The sequence below is a fragment of the Penicillium maclennaniae genome (assembly GCF_028827695.1).
Source record: "Penicillium maclennaniae strain IBT 15551 chromosome Unknown utg000006l:1.0-2513246.0:1.0-2515036.0, whole genome shotgun sequence".
Lineage (NCBI taxonomy): Eukaryota > Fungi > Ascomycota > Eurotiomycetes > Eurotiales > Aspergillaceae > Penicillium > Penicillium maclennaniae.
In genome coordinates this window covers 1,097,666-1,121,371 of record NW_026623218.1, presented here as the reverse complement: position 1 = coordinate 1,121,371, position 23,706 = coordinate 1,097,666, and the positions used below count along the sequence as shown (strand labels likewise).

The 23,706-nt window shown below is 52.1% G+C and overlaps 8 protein-coding genes across 8 annotated transcripts; 4 read left to right on the top strand and 4 right to left on the bottom strand.

Moving 5' to 3' along the window:
• Nucleotides 1-1,519: 1,519 nt before the first annotated feature.
• N7477_006652 (DUF1708 domain-containing protein) lies at nucleotides 1,520-4,915 on the top strand (the record flags this gene model as incomplete). The annotated part of the gene is made up of 7 exons (XM_056968315.1): nucleotides 1,520-1,682; nucleotides 1,793-1,950; nucleotides 2,004-2,097; nucleotides 2,151-2,379; nucleotides 2,430-4,285; nucleotides 4,338-4,793; nucleotides 4,845-4,915. The coding sequence occupies 7 exons, from the start codon at nucleotides 1,520-1,522 to the stop codon at nucleotides 4,913-4,915; spliced, it is 3,027 nt and encodes a 1,008-aa protein (XP_056821111.1).
• A 668-nt stretch (nucleotides 4,916-5,583) lies between these two features.
• Nucleotides 5,584-6,434, bottom strand: N7477_006651 (type 1 glutamine amidotransferase domain-containing protein; the record flags this gene model as incomplete). The annotated part of the gene is made up of 3 exons (XM_056968314.1): nucleotides 5,584-5,882; nucleotides 5,968-6,202; nucleotides 6,357-6,434. 3 exons carry the CDS (start codon nucleotides 6,432-6,434, stop codon nucleotides 5,584-5,586), a joined length of 612 nt encoding a protein of 203 aa, XP_056821110.1.
• Nucleotides 6,435-8,120: 1,686 nt separating this feature from the next.
• N7477_006650 (succinate dehydrogenase flavoprotein subunit) lies at nucleotides 8,121-10,360 on the bottom strand (the record flags this gene model as incomplete). The annotated part of the gene is made up of 8 exons (XM_056968313.1): nucleotides 8,121-8,280; nucleotides 8,306-8,341; nucleotides 8,397-8,700; nucleotides 8,730-9,784; nucleotides 9,847-10,010; nucleotides 10,067-10,140; nucleotides 10,195-10,249; nucleotides 10,319-10,360. 8 exons carry the CDS (start codon nucleotides 10,358-10,360, stop codon nucleotides 8,121-8,123), a joined length of 1,890 nt encoding a protein of 629 aa, XP_056821109.1.
• A 1,187-nt stretch (nucleotides 10,361-11,547) lies between these two features.
• rpt1 (proteasome regulatory particle base subunit RPT1) lies at nucleotides 11,548-13,050 on the bottom strand (the record flags this gene model as incomplete). The annotated part of the gene is made up of 4 exons (XM_056968312.1): nucleotides 11,548-12,427; nucleotides 12,481-12,710; nucleotides 12,771-12,885; nucleotides 12,956-13,050. The coding sequence occupies 4 exons, from the start codon at nucleotides 13,048-13,050 to the stop codon at nucleotides 11,548-11,550; spliced, it is 1,320 nt and encodes a 439-aa protein (XP_056821108.1).
• A 320-nt stretch (nucleotides 13,051-13,370) lies between these two features.
• On the top strand, nucleotides 13,371-15,294 carry N7477_006648 (chaperonin-containing T-complex subunit CCT4; the record flags this gene model as incomplete). Its single annotated transcript, XM_056968311.1, has 7 exons — nucleotides 13,371-13,418; nucleotides 13,474-13,525; nucleotides 13,577-13,599; nucleotides 13,656-13,685; nucleotides 13,736-13,765; nucleotides 13,817-14,389; nucleotides 14,440-15,294. 7 exons carry the CDS (start codon nucleotides 13,371-13,373, stop codon nucleotides 15,292-15,294), a joined length of 1,611 nt encoding a protein of 536 aa, XP_056821107.1.
• A 187-nt stretch (nucleotides 15,295-15,481) lies between these two features.
• Nucleotides 15,482-16,515, bottom strand: N7477_006647 (RTA1 domain-containing protein; the record flags this gene model as incomplete). The annotated part of the gene is made up of 4 exons (XM_056968310.1): nucleotides 15,482-15,924; nucleotides 16,088-16,223; nucleotides 16,277-16,299; nucleotides 16,356-16,515. The coding sequence occupies 4 exons, from the start codon at nucleotides 16,513-16,515 to the stop codon at nucleotides 15,482-15,484; spliced, it is 762 nt and encodes a 253-aa protein (XP_056821106.1).
• A 2,661-nt stretch (nucleotides 16,516-19,176) lies between these two features.
• Nucleotides 19,177-20,147, top strand: N7477_006646 (uncharacterized protein; the record flags this gene model as incomplete). The annotated part of the gene is made up of 2 exons (XM_056968309.1): nucleotides 19,177-19,640; nucleotides 19,781-20,147. 2 exons carry the CDS (start codon nucleotides 19,177-19,179, stop codon nucleotides 20,145-20,147), a joined length of 831 nt encoding a protein of 276 aa, XP_056821105.1.
• Nucleotides 20,148-20,685: 538 nt separating this feature from the next.
• On the top strand, nucleotides 20,686-23,525 carry dapB (dipeptidyl aminopeptidase dapB; the record flags this gene model as incomplete). Its single annotated transcript, XM_056968308.1, is given in 7 exon segments — nucleotides 20,686-20,721; nucleotides 20,747-21,083; nucleotides 21,136-21,762; nucleotides 21,777-22,465; nucleotides 22,477-23,032; nucleotides 23,083-23,352; nucleotides 23,404-23,525. 7 exon segments carry the CDS (start codon nucleotides 20,686-20,688, stop codon nucleotides 23,523-23,525), a joined length of 2,637 nt encoding a protein of 878 aa, XP_056821104.1.
• Nucleotides 23,526-23,706: the final 181 nt, after the last annotated feature.

Below are 23,706 nucleotides of genomic sequence, written 5' to 3'. Positions count from 1 at the left end.
GTGTCGGAAGGAAAGGGAGAGTGGATTACCACGCGACCAACAGGGAAAGGAATGACGATCACGGTTTGGGGAAAAAACAAGAACCACCGATGCGATACCGTGGAGAGATGGGGGGGCTGATAGTCGATGCAGAAAAGGTTGATTCTAAAGATAGAATCGAGGGAAAAAGAAGGGGAGAAGGGACGCTTATCTCAGCAGCCCTGCCTGAGGCGTTCTATTTATGGCTCATCACAGTGGAGCCGCGAGGAGCTCAGGGATTGGCTGTACTCGCGGTAATGGCACGGCAATTTTAAGCATTCAATAGTTGGAAGAATGCCGGCTGTATATTGGGGCGTTGTTGCGGTGGGTCGACAGTCTTTCGAGTCTGGGGGGGAGAGCCTTAGCTTGAGACAGTGTATAGCTAAGTCTAAGCTTATAAGTCTGAGCCTCTGTCCATAGCCACGTTCATATCTTTGATTATGTCTATTCTCCACCGAAGGCCCCAGACACAGCGCACCCTAACGATTCGACTATGTACCATTAGACATTTCGATACCGTTATCACGGAGAGTTGTCATTGCTATGTCAATTTTTAGTCAACTTAGTCAAGTACCCAAGTACCCAAGTTGCCTGCCCAAGTATCGATGTTCTCCCAACCTCATACCTCATCGACGTAGCCACTTCATCTATACCCCGCCACAATGGACCAGTCGCTAGCTCCACCTCCAATCTTTGCCCGTTCCATCGGTCCATCTCTCATGTATAATTTGCTGCCTAGGCGAGTCCATGATACCGATCACCCGTCACTGGCACCCACACGGAACCCTGGATCGTCGAACCCCATTCTAAAATGATGATCGACGTCAGTATCATCCACTCTCAGCACAGCACAAATCACTGGGGATTTCCAAACACCCATAGTCATAGGATAGATTCACGCCTCCGTATCGTTTCACGATATCGCTTTCCTGGGGTCCGTCGGCCCAATCCCGTTCTCATTTATAGTTCTTTGTGGGCGGTCTCGACCATCGCGGTTAGGTTAGTTCCAAGTTCCAGATCTTCCTCCCGTTTTACCCCTGAGCTTCATTTTCTCAACATTTTATCCCCCCCATCGGTCTTTCTTGTCTTTCTGCCAGTTCTGCCGTTCTGAATTGTGGTTGATCCTCTATCTCCTCAATCATTGCTCTGCACGCTCCAATTGTCGAGCACAGACTCTTTCCCCGGTCCAGACCAGGGGACCCTTCCCTCTTTTTTTTTGGGGCCTGAGCCTGAGGGCTGCAGGACAACCCCCATTCCGGTTTCTTTTTTCTTTTCTTTTCTTTTTTTCATTTTATAATTTTCTTGTTCGCTCCCCTTCATCTGGTCGTGGAATTAATCTGTCAGTTTGCAACGCCCGGGCCCAGTTCACTTTCAAAACTCGCGGCTAATTTGTTTGTTGACGCTAGAAAATAAGTCCCGAAACGACGCCCAACAGACGGAGCTCGCCGACTCCAGCCACGCCGCACCGAAGCCAGTTATAGCGGGTCGCGCCATTTTGAAGATGCCTTTCTTCAGTCGAGTCTTTCGGAGCAAGGACTCCAATGCCGTCAAGAAGCAGTCGAAACCTACCGCTGCCGACCCCGTCCCCACAAAGCCCAGATGGAAGGATGCCTGGCAGCGCACCGAGGTTGGCCCCGAGGAGGTGCAAGACCTCATCAGAGGCTGTACGCAGGAATTGAAAGCCAGAGGTGGGTAGATTCTATTCTCAACCATGTGGTGGTGCGACAGCTACCATGCGCATTCTTCGGGTTGCTGATCCATTCGTCGCGTGTAGCTCTCGATACCCCGTTCCTCCTCCTGCCATTCCGCCCGAGCTCAGATCCCAGCGCCGCCCGTACCTTTGTCCGGAATTATTTCAACCAGTGCTTCGATAAGGGTGCCCCTGTCAGCGGAGATGAGTTTATGCAGGAGCTGCGGCTCACTGAGCCGATGGTGAGGAGTTTCCAGGGATTATAACAAGCGTGGGCTGATTTTTGGTGGCACAGGTTCTCTGTGGTGTCTTGAAATGGTGTTGGAGCAGGTTGTCTGGAGGTGTTGTGACATGGGAGGCGTACGAACTGTTCAAGGTTGGCGAACAAGGTAACTACATGATCGCAGGACCCGTGGGAGGACAATTGCTGAAACGAGACTAGATTCGGATCTGGCCCGCGACGCCTTCTCAACCTTCATCCCAATTAGCGTCGACTCGGACGCCCGTACCAAGATTATCTTCGATTTCTTCGATCTCTTAGCCGCCATTGCAGCGCACGGCAAGTCTAATGGTCTGGGAGGTCGCAAGCTTTCACGGTACGCCGGGTGGTGGGCCTTTGAACATGTTGACACCGGCAAAGGCTTCGAAGCTGCCTATAAGAACTGGGCTGCGTATGTCTTCTCCTTGCCCTTGGTTGATAGTTCCTGACTTTCTTTGGCAGTGCCGCCGATGCTACGAGCCATTTGTTCTTCGCCTATCTGCGTTCTATCTCGCCTGATATGCCCCGTGGCATCAGTGGTATCTCGTCTCTGCCCATTTCCTTGCAAGGCCTTGTGCAGGCCACCGAATATCCCCCGGAAACGCCAACTCTGCTTCAGGTTACGACCACCAAAGTAGTCATGATTGTTGAAACGGTTTCGCCTACTCCCTTCTCCCTGCTGCGCAGGGCGAAGAACTTTGAGTATCGCGATGAACACTGGCACCTACAAGAATTCTCCAACTATGAAGATCCCGTTCGCGCACTGACTGATGAATGTCTACGGGTGTTGAAGTGCATTGCCTCCACGAACGAGTCCACCGTGTCGACCTCGAAGCATTCCACCAGCTTGCGAGATGCCTCGTGGTCCCGTTTTGAGGATATCGGATTCGGTGGTTCAATTGAGTCAGACGAGGATGAGGAGAATAGGACACCCGCCAAGAGTGAGATCTCAGCCAGAATCAAGACTGCTCCTCAATCACAGACTGGGGACCTGGGTCGTCCCACGACTCCATCCTGGGCGGATTTCATGTCTTCAGGCTTCTCAGATGAAGGTAACAGCTCGGTTGGGCCCTTGCTGTTGCCCCCGGACAAGGTTCTCCCGCCTATTGCTGCCGCTCGCGGCCAGAGCTCGCAGTCGCATAAGCGTTCACTGCAAACTGAGCCGTCATTGGAACCTGCCGAGCTGGCCAGTATCAGTACCCTGGACATGGACGACTCGTTCTGGTGGGTATGGATTACTAGTTTGTCTGGCGATGAGCCTCTTGCCCGCAAGGCCGTCTTCGGTCGTGTCGCACTTCTTGAAACAATCATTCGGCAAACAAAATGGCTGGTCCTTGAGGAGCAAATCAAGGGTGCCGCGCCGGAGCCTGAGGCTGGTGCCCAAATTGTTGAGAAGAAGAGTTTCTTCAGCTTTGGAAGTCGCAAGGGAACAAAGCTGAGCCGCAGCAAGTCTTCGGCCAGGAGGGTGTCGCCTATTGAAGAGTCTTACAAGCGATCCAACAACCAAGCGCCACAGAGCAAGACCAGCATTGGCCCTGATCAGCACAAACGGATCCAGGCCGCCGCTGCTGCTCTTCAGAAGAAGCATCGCGAGCAAGAAGAAGAGGCCAAGGAGGCGGGGACGAATGGCCGTAGCGACGCTTATTCTACTAAGACTAACTCGGTCATGACCCTCCAGCCGGGCATTGTGAACGAAGCGTCTTCGGCTATGAAATGGGCGAGCAATTACGACAAGAATACCTACCGGACTGCCTACCTGAGCGACAGCCGGGCGGGCATCGGTGCTGCCAATGATGACAAGAAGCCGGCTGAGCCTGCCACGGAACCTGCAGGTGAGAAGTCTCCCTTGTCTGTCCCCCTTCCAACCACCAGTTCCAAGAGCGGACCTCCTCCGCCCCCTCCCAAGGACACTGCCATGGCAACCCCGCTTCCACCTTCGCCTGAGCCGGTGAAGAAGAAGCTAGTGAAGGAGACGTCTCCGGAGACCAACAGAAAGGACTCCAAAACTGTGGTGATCGAGCAGACACCCGAAGTGATTCCTCAATCGCCCGATGATTCAAAGAAACTGAAGAAGAAGACCGGCAACACTGGATTCAAGAACATGTTTGGAACGAATAAGAAGAAGAACGAGCAGCCCCCGATGAAGAGCACTGGTGCTAAGGAGATCTCCTCTGTGGCCGCTGCGCGCGCCGCCCTGGAGGCTAAAGCCAAGGAATCCCAGGAGTCGCCTTCGCTCAAGGCCTCCCCGGTAGTGAAGAAGAAGCCTGTCCCGGTAACGCCTGCTGCCGCAACCTCTGCACCTGCTCCGGTTCCAATCCGTGAGCCCGAGGCTGAAAAGCCTTCCACCCCCCCAGCAGCCCGTCGAGCCAGTGATGGAAGAGTCTGCTCCAGTGGCCAGCTCTCCAGAAAGCCGTGGTCCTCCTCAGACCCGGCGTGGTGTTGAGTACGATGCTCTGTCTCGTGTCGACACCAACGAGCGCAACGCAGCCGACCAGGAGTTCTCCAAGTTTGACCAGGGACCCTTGGTTGACCAGCCCGCATTCGTCCCTGAAGATTCTCCCAAGCCCCCTGCTGCCCCTGCTGTCCCTGCTGCTCCTGCTGTTACCACTGGTGAGGTGGAATCACCCAAGATCCCGGCCAACGGGCACGAGCAAAAGTCCGCGCTTCTCAGCCAAGAGAATGCCCTTGCCGAGGAGAACGACCGGTGGGCCCAGATCCGTAAGAACGCCGCCGAGCGTGCTGCTGCTGCTGCTGCAAGTGAGGAGCCCGAGACTTGCACCAGCCAGTCCGAGCGGACCGATGAGGGAGACACCAGCGGCGAAGAGAGTGAGTAAAACAACAACACCATTTGATATTTCAGGTTCTGATTCTTTCCAGCCATCGAGTCGCGTGTCGCCCGCATCAAGGCCCGAGTCGCCGAGCTAACTGGTAACATGGAGGGCCATTAAATGTCCTCCTCTATCTGGATTCCTTTTGTCGCCTTCGCCTTGATCACATTACCTTTTTTTCAACTTGAATCTCCAATAATCGCATTGATCTGACCGGAACCAGTCCTTCGCAATTGCCCGTCGAGTCCGGATTCTCGCACGGCCGCTTGAAAGGTCTCGTTCCCTGTCAATTGGGATTATATGAGACCCAACGAACTTCCGCGCTACGATTTCCCATAATTGCAACATCTTGAATCTCGTGTTTTCGTTCTCGAGCCCTTCCCAGTCCGCTGGACAAGATATCCGATTTTCATTCTCAGTGTTCTCATGTTATCATTTTCTATTTTAATTTTGGGCCTGGTTTTGTTCCTCTGCCTGTTCCGAGTCTGTTTTATCTCTTCTGCTTTGTTTTGCTCTATTCCCCTTTCGTTACTGAATTTTGAAAGCCTCTCTCCTATCGCTTCTACTTGAGACACATCCCTTTTTACATGGTGAAAGTGTAGGGTGCGTGTATCATATCATATCATATTCTCATCGTTGGAAACATTTTCCATCCTCTCCTTCACTCAAAAAATAGATTATTCAACAATCGACCAGCTTACAGTCCAAGAGACTTCAGAATAGCCTCGCCGACCCCAGTCGCACTGGCCGGGTTCTGGCCCGTAATCAGATCCCCACCCACCTCAGTCTTAGCCACCACAATCTTCTCCCCCCCACGCCTCGGCAGCCTTGACATAGTGTCCCCCAGACACCTTCTCCAACTCCGTCTCCAGCATGAATGGCATCGCAGCGGAAAGCTGGGCCTGGTCCTCCTCCTCGTTCGAGAATCCAGTCACTTGCAAGCCCGAAATCAGAGGTTTGCCGGAGGGACCCTTGGTGTTCAAGAAGACGCAGGGGCCGTGGCAGACGGCCGCCACGGGCTTCTTGGCGGCGGCGAAGGTCTCGATCAACTTGATCGAGGTGGCGTCGGAGGTCAGGTCGAACATGGCTTCATGTTGTTAGTATTGTGTTCTTTCAATCTTTCTGTTTCTGGTCTCTGCTATTTTCTTGGGGAAGAGGGGCAGTTCACGTACGTCCGTGTCCACCGACGTAGAAAATGGCGTCGAACTCGTTGACGCGGGGAAGCATGTCGGATAGCTTCTCGGTGTTGGTCCAGAGGGCTTTCTGATTATTCAGGAAGTTGACCGAGGTGTCATCTTTGAACATCTCGACGGAGGATGGGTCCAGGGGCGCTTCGCCGCCTTTGGGTGAGGCGATAGTCATGGAGACTTTGTTGTGCAGGACATTGTGAGGATGGGCGAATTCAGGCTTGACATCATTAGTTCTTAGTTCTGTTACAAGGTAATGGAGGTATCCGGGGAGGATGGGCAGGGTAGTTTGGTTTTTTAAGTCATTTTTTAACCCCCGCCTTCATCGATAAAAGGTATTTTTTTTTTTTAGTTTTGAATTGCGGGGTACGAACCAGATACCAGCCTGTAGGCTTCTTGATCTTGGGGATCTCGTTGGCGGAGGTGAGGACGACAAGGACTTTGGGAGACATTGTGAATGTATTGTTCTGGTTATGATTGGAATGAGCTGAGAAGGGCAATGACGGACGGGACTTATATAGATTCGGAACCGTTTTTGCAGCTCTTCATGTTGGATCATCACTTCGTCACTGGCCCCACTCCACTTCCCGATTGCGTTGCTTTGGGAGAAGCCTTGGGAAAACCCTGGACCCGGCAAGCCCACTTTAGTGACTAATCAGAGGAGAATAGAGAATGGATTGTCTAGTATAACTCTGATGCGCCAATGGACGTGGGCTATGGAGTGACATCGTGGCTCAGATTGAATCAACGAGAGTCTCTTTTCACCTCGTGGCTCAAGCTCCATGTCCCGAAGAGGTTTAGTCTCCGCAAGCTAGAAACGTGGGGTTTCCAGACGTCTGTGGCAGAATTTACTAGAATGACCCTGGGGATTAGTCAAAATACGTCTTTTGGCTGATCTTCGTAATCTTTACTCGAAAAGGGCCCTCCGTTCTAGTCAACCCTCAAATTGAGAGTCCCACGGGAATTGCTCATTTGGGGATACGCAAGTGGCGGTCAATTCTGCGCCCAGGGTCCCCCACCACGGGGTTTTCTCAGCCTACTAATATGAAGTTATGGTACGGTGTTCAAAAGAATACGGTCCTTTGGCAGCGAACTGACAATCTATCCTTTCCCATAAGAGGTTTGAGAAAGTGGTCGGGGGATATATATGTAGAGCATGCCGTCGTCCCCTAGGCAGTATATATCTCTGGGATGCTCACGATGGGTGTCTCGGCTCGAACAGCAGAATAAGCAGGTGATACCATTCTAGCTGCACAGCTAGAACAATCCCGTCAGTGAGAATCCATGTGGATCTCGAAGAGATACAGAACTGCTGATAACGAACCGATGGAAGACCCGTGCAAGACAGGGCTTGATGATTGGTTCTGTTTTTGTAGGATTGGTGGGACCGTTGCCTGGAATGTCTATTGGAGTGCCCGTTTCTGAATCGGACATGATACTATTCTGACGATCTGGATAGACTCCACTGGTTGTCTGTTGCCGCCTCGGTAGTTTGCCCCGTGAGTGCTCGAAAGACCCGCAGGCTGAGTGGCTCTGGCTGACGTGGCTATATGCGAGATCGACATAGTCAAATACTAGTCAGAACATTTGCCCGCCGTACCTGAATCAGTCGACCAACAGCCACGAAAAGACTCAGTGAAGCGGAATAGTGCAATTAGCCCCCCGCGCAGCTATCCAGGAGAATATCTCTACTTCTGAACCAATCAAAGGAGCGCCATGGCGTGGATGTGCCTCCGTGGAAATATGATAGCGTACTGAGAGATTTGAGATTATCCTAGAACGACGAGATGGATCCTACGGCGCTGGACATGCTCGGTTATATCAACATACATGTTTCCTGTATACCCGTGGCTCTGCAAAGCTAACCAGAATCATAGTTGGACAGAGTAGACTTTGTAAGTATCTTCCGCAAGGGCAAGCCGAATGGGCTGGAACACTACGAGAGGCCAACAAAATTGGTAAAAAAAAAAAAATGAAAATCCAGTGATATGAAACAACTGAGGGAATAAGCTCTCAGTACACCAACTCTTCGCCCGGTAAAGGAAAAATATGGCTATACAGGATGGTAAAGTAACACAAGTCAAACAGAAAGCATGGTCTTTTCATGGACTCCTCCAAACACGTCCCAATTATCAAGTTTAGTAGGTACGCTTGAACGGCGGCACAGGCTTGCACTCGTTCTCATCCAGAGTGTTGGCCTCAACGGCACGGTAAGAGAGGTCGACCTTGCCGTGGGCCTCCTTCTGCCAGGTGAGGGTGTGCTTCATCCACTCCTTGTCGTCACGCTCGGGGGTAGTCCTCACGGGCGTGAGCACCACGGGACTCCTTACGGTTGGCGGCAGCGACGGCGGTTTGGGTACTGGGAAAAATGCGGTTAGCTGAATGGCCTACAAGATTGTCACGGGGATACGTACGCGCAAGTCAACAAGTTGCGGAGCTCAAGGGTCTCAACGAGATCGGAGTTCCAGATCATGCTGCGATCCTTGGTCTTGACCTGGTCGTACCAGGTGTCGACCTCAGCGACCTTCTTGACACCCTCGTCCAAAGACTCCTGGGTACGGAACACTGAAACATCAGTCTGCATGGCCTTCTGCATGGCGCTGCGGATCTCGTGGGTGGACTTGGTGCCATTGGCGTTGCGGGCGAAGTCGAGGTCCTTGATGGACTGAGCACCGGCATCGGCGGCCAGCTCCTTGTGGGGCTTGCCGGGGTGGAAATCTCACGGACACGGTGAGAGACGGCACGACCAAAGACAATCAGATCGAGCAGGGAGTTGGCACCCAGGCGGTTGGCACCGTGGACGGACACACAGGCGGCCTCACCGCAGGCGAACAGACCGGGAACAACCTTGTCGTTGCCGTTCTCGTCGACGTTGAGGACCTCACCGGTGTACTTGGTAGGAATACCACCCATGTTGTAGTGGACGGTGGGCAAGACGGGGATAGGCTGCTTGGTCACGTCGACACCGGCGAAAATGGAGGCAGTCTCGGAAATACCGGGAAGACGCTCGTGGAGCAGCTCGGCGGGCAAGTGGCTCAACTGGAGGTAGATGTGGTCCTTCTCGGGTCCGACACCACGGCCCTCACGGATTTCGAGAGTCATGGAACGGGAGACAACATCACGCGAAGCCAGATCCTTGGCGGTAGGAGCGTAACGCTCCATGAAACGCTCACCCTCAGAGTTGAGCAGATAACCACCCTCACCACGGGAACCCTCGGTGATCAGGCAGCCGGCACCGTAGATACCAGTGGGGTGGAACTGAACGAACTCCAGATCCTGGTTGGGGAGACCAGCACGGGCAACCATGGCCATACCATCACCAGTGCAAGTGTGAGCGGAAGTGCAAGAGAAGTAGGCACGTCCGTAACCACCGGTGGCCAGAACGGTGTGGTGAGCCTTGAAGCGGTGCAGGGTACCGTCCTCCTGGTTGTAGGCGATGATACCGCGGCACTCACCATCCTCCATCAGGAGATCGAGGGCGAAGTACTCGATGAAGTAGTTGGTGTTGTGGCGCAAAGACTGGCCGTAGAGGGTGTGAAGCAGGGCGTGGCCGGTACGGTCAGCGGCGGCACAGCAACGGTAGGCCTGGCCACCCTTGCCGAACTCCTTGGACTGACCACCGAAGGCACGCTGGTAGATGCGGCCATCCTCGGTACGGGAGAAGGGACAACCGTAGCCCTCGAGCTCACGGACAGAGGCGGGAGCCTCACGGGTCATGTAGTGAATCGCATCCTGGTCACCGAGCCAATCTGAACCCTTCACGGTATCGTACATGTGCCATCTCCAGTCATCCTCGTGCATGCTGTAGATCTCAGTCAGTCTCGGTTCGGCACGTGCCCAGAAGTCTCATCAGAGTCAACTTACTTTCCAAGAGCAGCGTTGATACCACCCTGGGCAGCGACAGTGTGAGAGCGAGTAGGGAACAGCTTGGAAACACAGGCAGTGTTGAAGCCAGCCTCGGCCAGACCGAAGGCGGCACGCAGACCGGCACCACCGGCACCGACAACAACGGCATCGTACTCGTGATCCTGCAATAGTCAGACGTCCATCCCGTCTCTTTAATCAATGCGGCGTATCAGCTTACAATCACGGGGTACTTGTCCCAGATGTAACTATTGGACTCCTTGGCGCGCAGCGGTCCGTTGGACCAGATCTTGGCTAATAGAAGGCGTTAGTGACGAGACGAATGGAAGGGTATGGCGGAATGCGTACCGGCGGGCCGAGAAGAAGAGAAAAGGCGTCTCTGGCTGTTCAAGATCCGAGAAACCTATTGACACGCAGGTTAGAGATGCATTGCGAAGCCGGGCCGAAAATTGACGCATGTTCGGCTACTCACCTTGGAGGCAGGAGCAAGGCTCCGCAAGCTCATAGAGCTCATGATGACGGGTCAAAAAGAGATATCTTCTCTAACCCGAAACAAGAGAGAGCACCGAAGTCGGTGGGAATCGATTGATGAGGGGGGAAGGTGGAATGGGGGAACTCCTGCTACGGCGGCGACTCCAAGGATTAAGCCGAGAAGTTCAACTCTGGCGTCTGTGATGACTAACAACGTCGACTGGGTCAGGATTTCCCGGGCTCTAGACCAATGAGGAGCGAGGCATTAGTGTTGTTTGACTCCACAATGAACATGACCTCGGGCTTCTGGCTCACACGTGACCGTGGTCTATGGTTTAGCCGGGTCTCCTTCGGCATTCCTGCACGGTCTTCGGAAGAAGACGGGTTCAGCGTGATGGCGTCGAGACTTGCTTTGCACCCCCGATTTGGTGATCCGATCTGATCGGCTGATCGATCGGCTTCTTTATGGGGTAACATCTCTTTGGCGCATTCTCCTTCTACTTTCAAGAACCTTCAGGAAACCACCGAGGACGACCAATGGCAGTCAAACATGCCCTGTTCGGCTCCCCTGGACAGGGAATGTATGCGAGCATCGCGGGGGAAGTTCGGTTTCAGACTCATATAGATTAGACTTGTATATTTCGAAAATCTCCCCCAGCCTCAATGAATCATTTCTCTGTCTATCAATAATTTGGACATACCGCATACCTACGTCGAGATATACTACTCGCCATGGTCTCCCGGGCATCGCGAACCCCTTCAAGGCTAGGACTAACGAAACGAGGCACAATACATGTGACAATTGCCTAGATGATGGTAAATCTACTTGTGTACAATTGAAATTACTGCACATGTCTGATAATAAATTCAGCAGCGGTACCTCTAGACAACCGACAAATCTCCCGGGCAAAAGGAATAGGAGCCAGCGTTGAGGGTTCTAATTGGCAACAATGAGTGAATTGCTCTTCTAGATACCATTGGTATGAATGGGTGATATATCGAAACCAATCGTCCAATGCTGCATTAGATTGACGAGCAAATCCAGTTTGGCTTACATGCGAGGGTGTAAGTGACCTAGGAGGGCCTCTCTACCATCAGATTACTAGCACTTCAAAATGCGGTTGTAGATTATAAAATTGGTCCACAGGTCAGAGGCAACGCCTCAAAATGACAAAAATAGAATGGTCATACAGCCTATCCACCACGCTCATGCAGGAACCTCGCAGATCTCTAGTTGTACTGCATGTATGTCGCTGTGGAGTTGAACTTGAGATTGCCTTTGATGACCTTCTCCACTGACGCCAAGAAGTCCTTCTCGGTGGCCACCTTTCTCCGGGCACGGATCGCAAACATGCCTGCCTCAGTCGCTACACTGCGCAGCTCGGCACCGGTTGCGTTCGGGCACAAGCGTGAAATCAGCTCCCATCGGATATCCCGTTCAACGGACATGCTCTTGGCGTGAATACGCAGAATGTTGGCACGGCCCTCAACGTCAGGCAGCGAGAACTCGATCTTACGATCGATACGACCGGGACGCATCAGCGCAGGGTCGAGTGTGGAAGGTCGGTTAGTGGCGAACATCACCTTGATGTTACCACGGGAGTCGAAACCGTCCAGCTGAGTGATCAGCTCCAGCATAGTTCGCTGAACTTCGTTATCACCACCAGCTCCGTCATCAAATCGAGCTCCACCGACGGCATCAATTTCGTCGAAGAAAATAATGCAGGCCTTTTTTGTGCGGGCCATCTCAAACAGCTCACGCACCATCCGGGCACCCTCACCAACGTACTTCTGCACCAACTCCGATCCGATTACACGGATGAAAGTTGCGTCGGTTCTGTTGGCCACTGCACGAGCGCAGAGAGTCTTACCGGTACCAGGAGGACCGTAGAGCAAAGCTCCCTTGGAAGGGTCGATACCGAGGTTGACGAATCGCTCTGGTGATAGCAAGGGCATCTCAACAACTTCTCGTAGCTTCTCAATCTGTTCCTTACAACCACCCACATCGCCGTAGGTCACATCGGGCTTATCTTCAACGGTCATCATTGTCACGCTGGGGTCGATCTTGGGCGGCAGCGGCAGCATAATCTGGTACTTATTCCGGTCGACACTAGGATTCTGGGTTAGCAAGAGCATTCCCTGCCCATCAAAGACTGAACCTACCCGACTCGCATGCCCTCCTCAATATCTGTCGGACTCACGCGCTCTCCCAAGTTGACGACGAACTTGGCAATCTGTTTCACGTTGATGACATATTTGCTCTTGTCTGAGTCCTTTTCATCCTGAATAATCTTTGTGCACCGAGCCACTTGAAGCGGCTGCTCTTCCGCCATCCGTTGTCGGTCGGCGGCCACATCCCAAAGGTGTGGAGGTGCGAGACCCGTGTCGGATTCCTACACGCGTGTGAGCTCCAGAGATCCAAAGGAGGTCCAGATAGCTGGATTGATAATCACCTTCACGCCGATCTTCTCATTGACGCTACTTTGCTTGTCCTTGATGTCTTTCTCGAGCTTCTTGAGGGCGGTCGCGTAGGGGGCGGCGCCGTAGGTCTTGAGTACTGCGATATCACTGCGGTCGACGTCAGCCAGCCATCGCCCGGACTCGCATTTCCGAATTCCATTGCGAAAAAAAAACTTACTCGTCTGAGAGGGGAGTGATCTTCTTCTCGGGCTCCTCGTCGTCGGCGTAATTTTTCTGGTACTTCTCCCAGTTCGATCCCGTGGCGCTAGGCATGCTGCAGGTGTTGACAGCCTAGGGCTGAGGAGCTGGAATCGAGGCAAAGACAAAAAGAATTGAAAGCGAAAGGATGGAGCGTTCAAAAATTCAGCAAGTTTGACCCCTCAGGAATTCGAAGAAGGAGGCTCTGGTATAACGTGAGGTGATGGTTGGTGATGTAGCAGAGCTGCGGTGGCCGAGCTCAACTCACTAATCAACGCCAAGCTTCATCACCGCCCCAGAAACTCGCAGAATTTCCCTGTGTGTCCTCCACCTCCGCCAACTCGACTTTCCCCTATCCTTTCCTAATTTGGTTGCTTTGAATTACGATATTCAAAATGGCGACCGCAGTGTCTCAGGGATCTGGTGGCAATGCCTCCTTCAAGGTGCGCTATGCTCGAAAAGTTGTGTGTGTGTGGTCTGGTGCTAAACAGTGTGCAGGACAAGGAGAAGCCCATGGCCGTGCGGTCATCTAATATTCTCGCAGCTCGAGGTATGTGAAGCGTTATTGATCCTGTGTGAGCTTTCTGCTAACAATTCGTAGCTGTTGCCGATGCTATTCGGACAGTACGATCATTTCAAATATTTGTATCTACAGAGATGAGGGGCTAACACGGAGACAGTCTTTGGGACCCAGGGGCATGGACAAGATGGTGAGTACACCACCCATTTCTGGGCTTGCAAGTTGCTAATATTCGCATAGATTCAAACTCCCAAGGGACAGACCATTATCGTACGCAATCCCCTTTTCTCGTCCGTCGACCGCGTCGACTAACCCCCGCAGACCAACGATGGAAACACCATGTTGAGGGACATGAGCGTTATGCACCCGGCTGCCCGCATGCTGGTCGATCTCAGTGCCGCACAGGATGTTGAGGCTGGTGATGGTACAACTTCCGTTGTGGTCATTGCTGGTAGTCTGCTCGGTGCCGCCGAGCGTCTGCTGGCCAAGGGTATTCATCCCACTGTCATCTCTGAATCATTCCAGCGCGCCGCCAACGCCGCCGTTGAAATCCTCCACAACATGTCCCGCCCTATCAGCCTGACCGACCGCGCTACCCTCCTGCAAGCCGCCTCTACCTCACTCTCGTCCAAGATTGTCTCCCAACACTCCGGCCTGCTGGGCCCAATGGCCGTCGACTCCGTGTTGAAGGTTGTGGACCCCAAGACTGCCGAGAATGTCGACCTGCGCAACATTCGCATTGTGAAGAAGGTTGGAGGCACAATTGAGGATAGTGAGATGGTTGATGGTCTGGTGATGAACCAGCCTGTCATCAAGAGCAGCGGTGGTCCCACAAGAATCGAGAAGGCCCGGATAGGCCTTATTCAGTTCCAGCTGAGCCCTCCCAAGCCCGACGTATGTTCAACAACCTCTTTCTGTCGAAGAAAAAGACTGACCAAAATTAGATGGAGAACCAAATCGTGGTCAACGACTACCGCCAGATGGACAAGATCCTGAAGGAGGAGCGCCAGTACCTGTTGAACATGGTCAAGAAGATCCAGAAGACCAAGTGTAACGTGCTTTTGATCCAGAAGTCTATTCTTCGTGATGCCGTCAACGAACTCTCCCTTCACTTCCTTTCCCGACTCAAGATTTTGGCCATCAAGGACATCGAGCGTGACGAGGTTGAGTTCTTGTGCAAGTCCCTTGGCTGCAAGCCCGTTGCCAACGTCGACTCTTTCACCGAGGACAAGCTTGGTACCGCTGACCTCGTCGAAGAGGTCCAGGCCTCCGGCGCTCGCTATGTCAAGATCACCGGCATCAAGCAAGCTGCCCAGCCTACCAACCAGACCGTCTCAATCGTCGCCCGTGGCGCCAACAGCTTGATTTTGGACGAGGCCGAGCGATCCCTGCATGATGCACTCTGCGTCATTCGCTGTCTCGTGAAGAAGCGCGCCATGATTGCTGGTGGTGGTGCCCCCGAAATTGAAGTTGCCCAGACCCTGGCTATGCGTGCTCGTGAGCTCAGCGGCACCGAGTCTATCTGCTGGAAGGCCTTTGCCGATGCCATGGAGGTTATCCCAACCACCCTGGCTGAGAACGCGGGTCTGAACTCGATCAAGGTCGTCACCGAGCTGCGCCACCGTCACGCCCAGGGCCAGCACAACGCTGGTGTCAGCATTCGCAGCGGCGGTGTGAAGGACGATATTACCGAGGAGAACATTCTGCAGCCCCTGCTGGTCAGCACCAGCGCTATTGAGCTGGCTGCGGAGACCGTGAAGATGATCATGAGAATTGATGACATTGCTCTGTCGCGGTAAAACAGTCTAGATACCGCCGGGGCTGTATGATGAAATGCGACATCAAGATGTGATCGCGACGAGTAATTACCACAAAAAAAAGAATCCGACTTTCACATAGAAATTTCAAACGTTTGAGACTTGTACAGCCTCGTGTCTTTATCATGTCCTGTAGCCCTTGGCGCCGTTTTATGCTTGTGAAGATTCTCTACGGATAGTTTCCTGATTGATATCTTTGCTCCTCGAGCAACTCGATCCCATCACCGCCCTTTTTCCTCTCCCGGAGAAGCTCTCCAATCTCACCGGGATAAATTATATTAAACACAAGCATGACAGGAACCATAAGACACGCGTCGAAGATATACGACCAGTACTCATGTTGCAATAATGGCCCGCTACCCCCAAGAGCGTACTCAATGAACCGGAAGATTGAACGTACAAAGACCAACGCACTGGTAATGTACAAGGCCATCTGGAGTCTCTTCCACGGAACCTGCATCGAATATGCCGACCCACCTCTCGAGAGTCGAATGTGAAAGCTGACACTGGTGACAAGAAATAGAGCCAAGAAAATGATTTGGACGATCAGGCCAATCTTGATGATCTTTTCGCCATTTGCTGCTGTGCTGACTTGGACAAGCATACCGGCGCCTTCATGGACGATTTGTGAGTTCATGTTCGTGGCAATTCCAGATTGATGGTAGAAAGGGGCCAATACATACCTCCGGCTTGGATGAGGAAGCATATCACATCGCCGAAAACAAATATTTTTTGGTGAGCCATGATCGGCGGATGATCGAGTATTTTTCTCCACCGATGACAATCATGATTCGGCCGAGTGTCATATAGATAGTCGCGGCATAGAGCGAAGGCGCTACCATGATGAGGACGGCCTGTACTGCGAGCGGACCGATGGTGTAGTTCGGGTATTGATTGGCAGAAATGGCGCGCTAATGGTGTGAGTAGATGGGAGCTTAAGTTCACAGGGAAGAAAATTCGGTACAGCAGCGTATCCTGCGATTTCAACTTGAATGAATGTTAGCAATTTATGCAATGTAGCAGCTGATGGACGGTAGACTCACAGATGCCTCCGCATATGAATGGAATAAAGAACCATGTCCGATTGCGGTACATCTGGCATGAATGCGCTATACATGCTATGCCGAATATCACGGCGAAGATCACAGCTGCCGGTATGGATGGGATGTAGTTATACTCTCCCATATACTTGACCGCCACCATGATGTCAACATTTTAAGGCAAATTGACCTTGAATTGGGAATCGTCTTTGGTAGGACATTCCGATTCTGTTTAAGGAACGATCTTGAGCTTGTATACCGAGATTAGGACTCCCATAGCGCCGGCTCCAGGACCCAAAATAGCCAAGCGAAGTGCTGGATCGTTTCAGGCACCTAGTTATATCCAAATTCGGTAAACAGCTCGCCAAAGAACAAAACCGTGGGGGCTTGCTTATGCAATTACGCGGCGCAGCCAAGTGGTGGAAGTGATCGGATCCACTTCGTAATTCGTATCTCGACTTTCGGGTTCTCCAACGGCCGCTCTTGACTCGGCGTGTTTCGTATTTCTCTATATACAGAGACCGCGTAGTATGTCTGTTGCACAAATTCAACATGCGACGACTTCCACGTCGCTGCCACACCAAGTCTCGACAAGGGTGTGTGCAGTGCAAAAAGCGCCACGTCAAGGTTAGCCCAGCCCCTTTAGCCCATCGGAGTCATGCCTAAGGGCCCTCTGGGATAGGTCGATATAAGTAATGACAAGGTCTTATGTTCGATCAGTGTGAAGAAAAACAGCCAGCGTGCGGTCTGTGTCTGAAACGGGCGCAGGCGTGTAATAGTCCCGTAGCATACCCACACCGCTTCGGGTGTTGGTCCGCCGGGGCCCAACGCAAATTTGGATCCCAACACACATCTTGAAGCTATTCACACCCATTGTTCCCTCCACACCTATAAATATCCCTTATCAAATTGATATCCAGGCGTCATTGGTATCCTACTTGGTGTCCCCGTATCTTCAACTTGGTCCGTAGCTGAATCAGGGGTTAAAAATAAGCTTGGAGGCGCCACCTTCTTCCCTTTCCGAACACTCGCCGCATGCTCCTTGTCCTTTTTTACTGAAGTCCGTCGTCTCGCATCCTTTGTGGTTATAGCACCGAATTTGCCGACATACCTCTGTGATTTGCGAGCATTTGAAGGCATAGGCGGCAGCTGGTGCTGAATAGTAGACTTTAGAAGGCTGATCTCCTCTGCCATCTGGATAACATAGCGGGAAAGCCGATCGATCTGCTGGCTGGCATTCGGGTTAATACCCTCACGCTCAGCTATCCTAGATATCTTCCCTTGTGTGCGGCGTGCCTGGGTTGCAGATATAGGCGGGGAACTGGGTAAACTAGATGATTGTTGCGGCGGTGGAGTATCCCCAGTAGGCCAATGAAGCTCTGGCGTAGGTGATCTTGCAGCCTCGAGGCGTTCAATGACTATAGCTGGATTAAAAGGATAAATGCCACGGTCTGCGAATACCTTCCGAATAGTGCGCGACTTTAATGCCTGCTCCCGTATGCCAGTGATCTCGCGGAAGAAGACGCTAATATCCTTTGCATCCCTACCCCACTGCGCGAGAGCATTATTCTTAGCGCGGAATCTCTCTTTTAAGGCTCGAAATGGGCTTCCATCGAGAGGCTGGACGATATGCGTGGTATGCGGAGGGAAGACGAAGGCGATAATATTCCATTGTTCGCAAAGGTGAAGGAATTCCCATGTAAGATGCGAGCCATGACCATCGAAAAGTAATAACCTCTGACCACCACGGGCGCGGTCATAGGTATGTTGCTGGAAGAAGCGAAGCCAATCAACCGCAAGGATATCATTCGAATATCCAGATGGCGATACTGCAATTCGTGATTCATCTGAGAGGGTTGCGCTATCATACCATCGCTCGAGGTGGACGACACCTGGTGCAATAAAATATGGCTCCATAAGCCATCCATCAGCTGCAACACACTCAATTCCAGTCAGGAGATCACCTCTTTCGCTTGAGAATAGCCTCGTGCGATGCTTATTGCGGCTAATAACCTTTTGAGGCTTTCCCTGACCAAGCTGGAAGCCAGTCTCATCGAAATTATAGATATTCGATGGCGGAATACGCTTCACGAATGGCTCAAGACGATCATACCAGGCTTGTAGGATACTAATATCCTCAGCCTCGACCCTTGCCTTCTCCGCTGGCTTTTGTTTCACCCAATGAAGGCTATCAGGTAGGCGCTTAATAAAGTCATACACCCACGTCTTGTTGACTGGTGCTCCCCCATCTCTCTCGATTATCGCATTCGCACTCGCTTTAACCATACGCGCGGTAGGTGGAACGTGGAGACCATCAAGAGTATTGATCCAGCTAATCAATGCTGCTTCTTGCGAGGGATCAAGACGCTTGGTGGTGATGGTACGCTGAGAGCGAGATGGCCGACCGTGGAGACGTGCCCGCAGCCGGGTCATTGGAACGTCGAATTCGCGCGCCAGCGAGGTGATTTTGGCGTTTTTTCGGCATCTGGCGGCTTCGCAAGCGGCCTGGATACGTTGCTCAATGGCTTTATACGAAGGATCCATAGTGGGTGTGGAACAATGGGTGTGAATAGCTTCAAGATGTGTGTTGGGATCCAAATTTGCGTTGGGCCCCGGCGGACCAACACCCGAAGCGGTGTGGGTATGCTACGGGACTATTACTTATGAGACACCTCAACCAAGACGAAAGCCTTTTTCGGACTTAACAAGCGGGAACAATGAGATATCCTCTAAGAGTCAGTCTGGCACTCCCCACAATGAGGACGTTGCGCCTCTATCGAGGCTACAAGAGATGCGTCTATTTCATCACGCCTTTATTGAAACAATGCCTTCCCTCGCCAAGGATGAAGTGGATATGGACTTCTGGCAAACGGGGCTTCCCCAGATCGCAACGAACTATGAATATGTCATGAGCGGCTTATTAGCAGTCGCCGCACTCCATCTCGCATCTTTAGATGTTGATCCATCTTCGTGGCTGGAAATTGCCCTCACATACCAGAACCAAGCCATCGCTGGCTTAGGCCAGAACCTGGCCAACGATCCGCAGAACCTCGAGGCGACTTTTGCCTGCTCGATTATGGTCCTTATCTTCGTCACTGGGTATCCCTGTGTCTGCAAAGACGGGCATTCAGATGATCCCTTGCACGAGATTCTGATGATTCGTTCGTTCCTGGGCGGATGTTCAATCCTAATCGATAAGTTAAAGGAATACCACCCAGAGGAGAAAGCATCCATGCATCGATGGATCCATCGGAGTAGCGAAAGCGAGCAGTATCTGTCGACCAACAGGTAAGTTTAAACGGTGGAATCCCTCGAGCTACACACTGAAATTCGCCCACAGTGTAGATCCCAAGTTAATCGAGTTTCATCGGTGAGAATATCCCAACCTAACCATGCGAGGATTAGCCAAAGCTAACGAACTCAATTAGATCGGCAAAAGTCAAAGTAGAAGAATTCCAGACTGTCATTGATCAAGGTCAACCCTCGCGGCGAGAGATGTATCAAAGGACGTATGATCTGCTCGTGGCTGTGTTTGACAGATGGCCAGCTGGAAACGGAAGTTTAGGATGGCCCCTCGAGGTCAGCGACTCATTTATCGAGATGGTGAGACAGGGAGACTGGATAGCTCGTATTCTTCTGCTGTTCCATGGCCTGGGTATGCATCTATCTTCGCGAAAGTGGTTTGCCCGTGGGTCGGGAAGGAGATTGATCTTGGGTACTCTACGACTTGTGGAAGATATCCCACCTGCATGGGTGGACCTAGTCCAGTGGATTAGACAGGCAGTAGAGCCTTAATTATCGTAGCTATTGATTCAAATTGCTGAATGAATTAGCCTTCAAATGTCCTTTTGACAGGTCGCACAGATGGCTATTTTCTATACAATTTCTCCGACCTTTGAGGACAATTCTCTAACATTGAGCTCAAGTCCCATCATGATTACTTCAAACTCCCGGATTTCTGCTATTTTGCTAAATTACCTAATGAAATAGAACTTGGTCCATGGAATTCAACGGTCCGATAAGCATTATCTGTGCCGGTCATGACCAGGGGTTATTAGACGGATCGGGTTCTCAATAGCGCCACGAGGCTTTGTCCGCCAAGATGCGCTTCGGAGGTTTTGCCGGGCACATCCTCAGCTTCAAATATTCTTGATCCAATTTGATGCAAAAAAGTCACCAATTCTATACCCGTTCATTGCCCTTAAGCTGTAAGATAGCCTGAACATAATCGCCGTTCTATAAACAGACGCAGGGACGCCCGTGATCACGGCTCCACATTCCCGATAAGCTCCATCTATCGGGGACCTCAGCTCGATAGCTACAACCAACGACCATGGGGAAACTCCAAGATGAAGGGGTCCCTGAGACTGTACCGCTAACACGACAGCGGTCAGTCTCCGCCGCATCTCAAACCTCCTCTGATTCAGGGCTGTCGGTCGCATCCGCAGCTTTCCTCGAAGCTCACAAGGGGGGGACTGATGGCCGACCCAGAAGCGCCATACCGTGATGTGGAGGACGGCGCCGAACCTAGCTCCGATGAACCATTCTTACAACATCACAAGAAGCCCGCATCGAGTAACCGTATGCGTCGGGGCCTCTGGGTGCTTGGGTTCCTCTGTGTTGGTGGCTGGGTGCTCGCGTTCGTGCTCTTCCTCACGACGAAACGACCCAGTGCTGCTGCACTTTCTTCTATATCGACTGTCGAAATTCACGAACCGGAGTCTGCGACTGGTGGGACGAGCTATGGGAGGTCTGTCACGCTTGAGCAAGTGTTGAAGGGGAGTGGCTCCCCGCATCGCACGCGATCGCCTGGATTGCGGGGCCGAAGGCGAGGATGGACTTTTGGTTGAGCAGGGAGGAAATGGAGATGGATACCTGCGTGTGGAGGATATTCGGAGCCGCAATAAAGATGCCCGTGATACCGATACCAGAGTCTTGATGAAGAAGCCTTACTTCTGGGGGGACAACGAGTTGATCACACCGAAGAAGACATGGCCGAGTCCGAACCTGGAGAAAGTGTTGATCGCGTCCGATGTTCAGTCGAACTGGAGGCATTCATTCTATGCCAAGTACTGGATTTTTGATGTGGCGACGCAAACCGCTGAGCCGCTGGACCCTGATGACCTGAGCAGCCGCGTTCAGCTTGCGAAGTGGTCTCCTTCCTCTGATGCGATTGTCTTCATTCGTGAGAACAACGTATACTTGCGCAAGCTGTCCTCGACCAAAGTGATTCCTATCACCAAGGACGGTAGTGCAGACCTATTTTACGGTGTACCGGATTGGGTCTACGAGGAAGAGGTCTTCTCTGGAAATAGTGGCACTTGGTGGTCCACTGATGGCAACTATCTTGCGTTCCTTCGTACTGATGAGTCAGATGTACCTGAATACCCCGTTCAATACTTCCTCTCTCGTCCCTCGGGCAAGGAGCCGCTCCCGGACTAGAGAACTACCCCGAAGTTCGCCAGATCAAGTATCCCAAGGCCGGGGCACCGAACCCCATTGTCCACTTGGAATTCTATGACGTGGATAAAGATGAGAAGTTCTCCTTTGACATGCCTGAGGATTTCGCCGATGACGACCGCATCATCATTGAAGTTGTTTGGGCGTCAGAGGGCAAGGTCCTTATTCGCGAAACTAACCGCGAGAGCGACGTGGTCAAGATCTTCTTGATGGACACCAAGGCCCGGACTGGTAAGCTCATCCGCTCTGACGACATTGCAAACCTCGACGGTGGCTGGGTTGAACCCTCGCAGACAACACGCTTCATCCCTGCTGACCCCGAAAATGGCCGACCGCATGATGGATACGTGGATACCGTGATTTACGAGGGCTACGACCATTTGGCTTACTTCGCACCCCTCGAGAACCCTGAGCCTGTCATGCTCACAAAGGGAAAGTGGGAAGTGGTCGCGGCGCCATCCGCCGTCGATCTCGACCGCAATCTTGTATATTTCGTTGCGACAAAAGAAGCACCCACCCAGCGTCATGTATACCAAGTGAAACTTGACGGATCCGATCTTCGATCGTTGACTGATACCTCTGGGCCCGGCTATTTCGATATCTCGTTTTCCGAGGGTGCTGGCTATGCATTGCTCAGCTCAAAGGGCCCAGCGGTCCCTGGCAGGCAGTGATCAACACTCAGGGTGAGGAAGTGGTCTACGAAACTGTCATCGAGGATAACTCCAGGCTCGTCGAGATGGTTGAAGACTATGCACTCCCTGCGGAAGTTTACTCCAACGTCACGATCGACGGCTACACCCTGCAAGTCGTTGAACGCCGACCTCCACACTTCAATCCAGCCAAGAAGTACCCTGTGTTATTCTTCTTGTACGGTGGACCCGGCTCCCAAACGGTAGATCGAAAATTCACGGTCGACTTTCAATCCTACATTGCCTCTAGCTTGGGGTATATTGTCGTCACAGTCGATGGCCGAGGAACGGGCTTCATTGGACGCGAAGCACGCTGTATCGTTCGCGGCAACTTGGGCCACTATGAAGCGCATGACCAGATCGAGGCAGCTAAAATTTGGGCTAGCAAGGGATACGTTGATGAATCCCGGATGGCGATTTGGGGGTGGAGCTATGGCGGCTTCATGACCCTTAAGGTTCTTGAGCGGGATGCAGGTCAAACATTCCAGTATGGCATGGCTGTGGCGCCTGTCACGGATTGGAGATTCTATGGTACGTGAGCAGCAGAGTCCTTGTGGAGTGTTACTTACATTGTTACACAGACTCTATCTACACCGAACGTTATATGCACATGCCCCAGCACAACCCCGCAGGCTTCGATAACGCAAGCATCTCGGACGCTGCAGCACTAGGAGAGAACGTCCGTTTCATGATCATGCACGGCGTCTCCGATGACAATGTCCATCTCCAGAACACGCTTGTTTTGCTTGACAAACTGGACTTGGCGAACATCGACAACTATGACATGCAGGTGTTCCCTGATTCTGACCACAGCATTTACTTCCACAATGGACACACAGTGGTCTATGAACGTACGTTAAATTTAAGCCCTTGAAGCAGCACAGTACTAACCTATCTTGTAGGTCTTTCGAGCTGGCTCATCAATGCGTTCAACGGCGAGTGGCATCGCATCGCGAACCCGAAGCCGGAAGAGTCGGCGTGGAAGAGAGTCAAGCGCTCTCTGCCACTTCTCTCTGGATGGTAAATACTCGCTTCCTCTTTCGGGCTGTAGAAATCACTTTTCAGTATATGCATATGGTGTTTTTTGACGGCGTTACATATCAATTGGTTGAAACAAGAAGACATTAGATTTTTGCAAGTATGGTCATGTTTATATACAAGACTCGACATTAGGATGTCACGGAAATTCATCCATGACCTCAAAG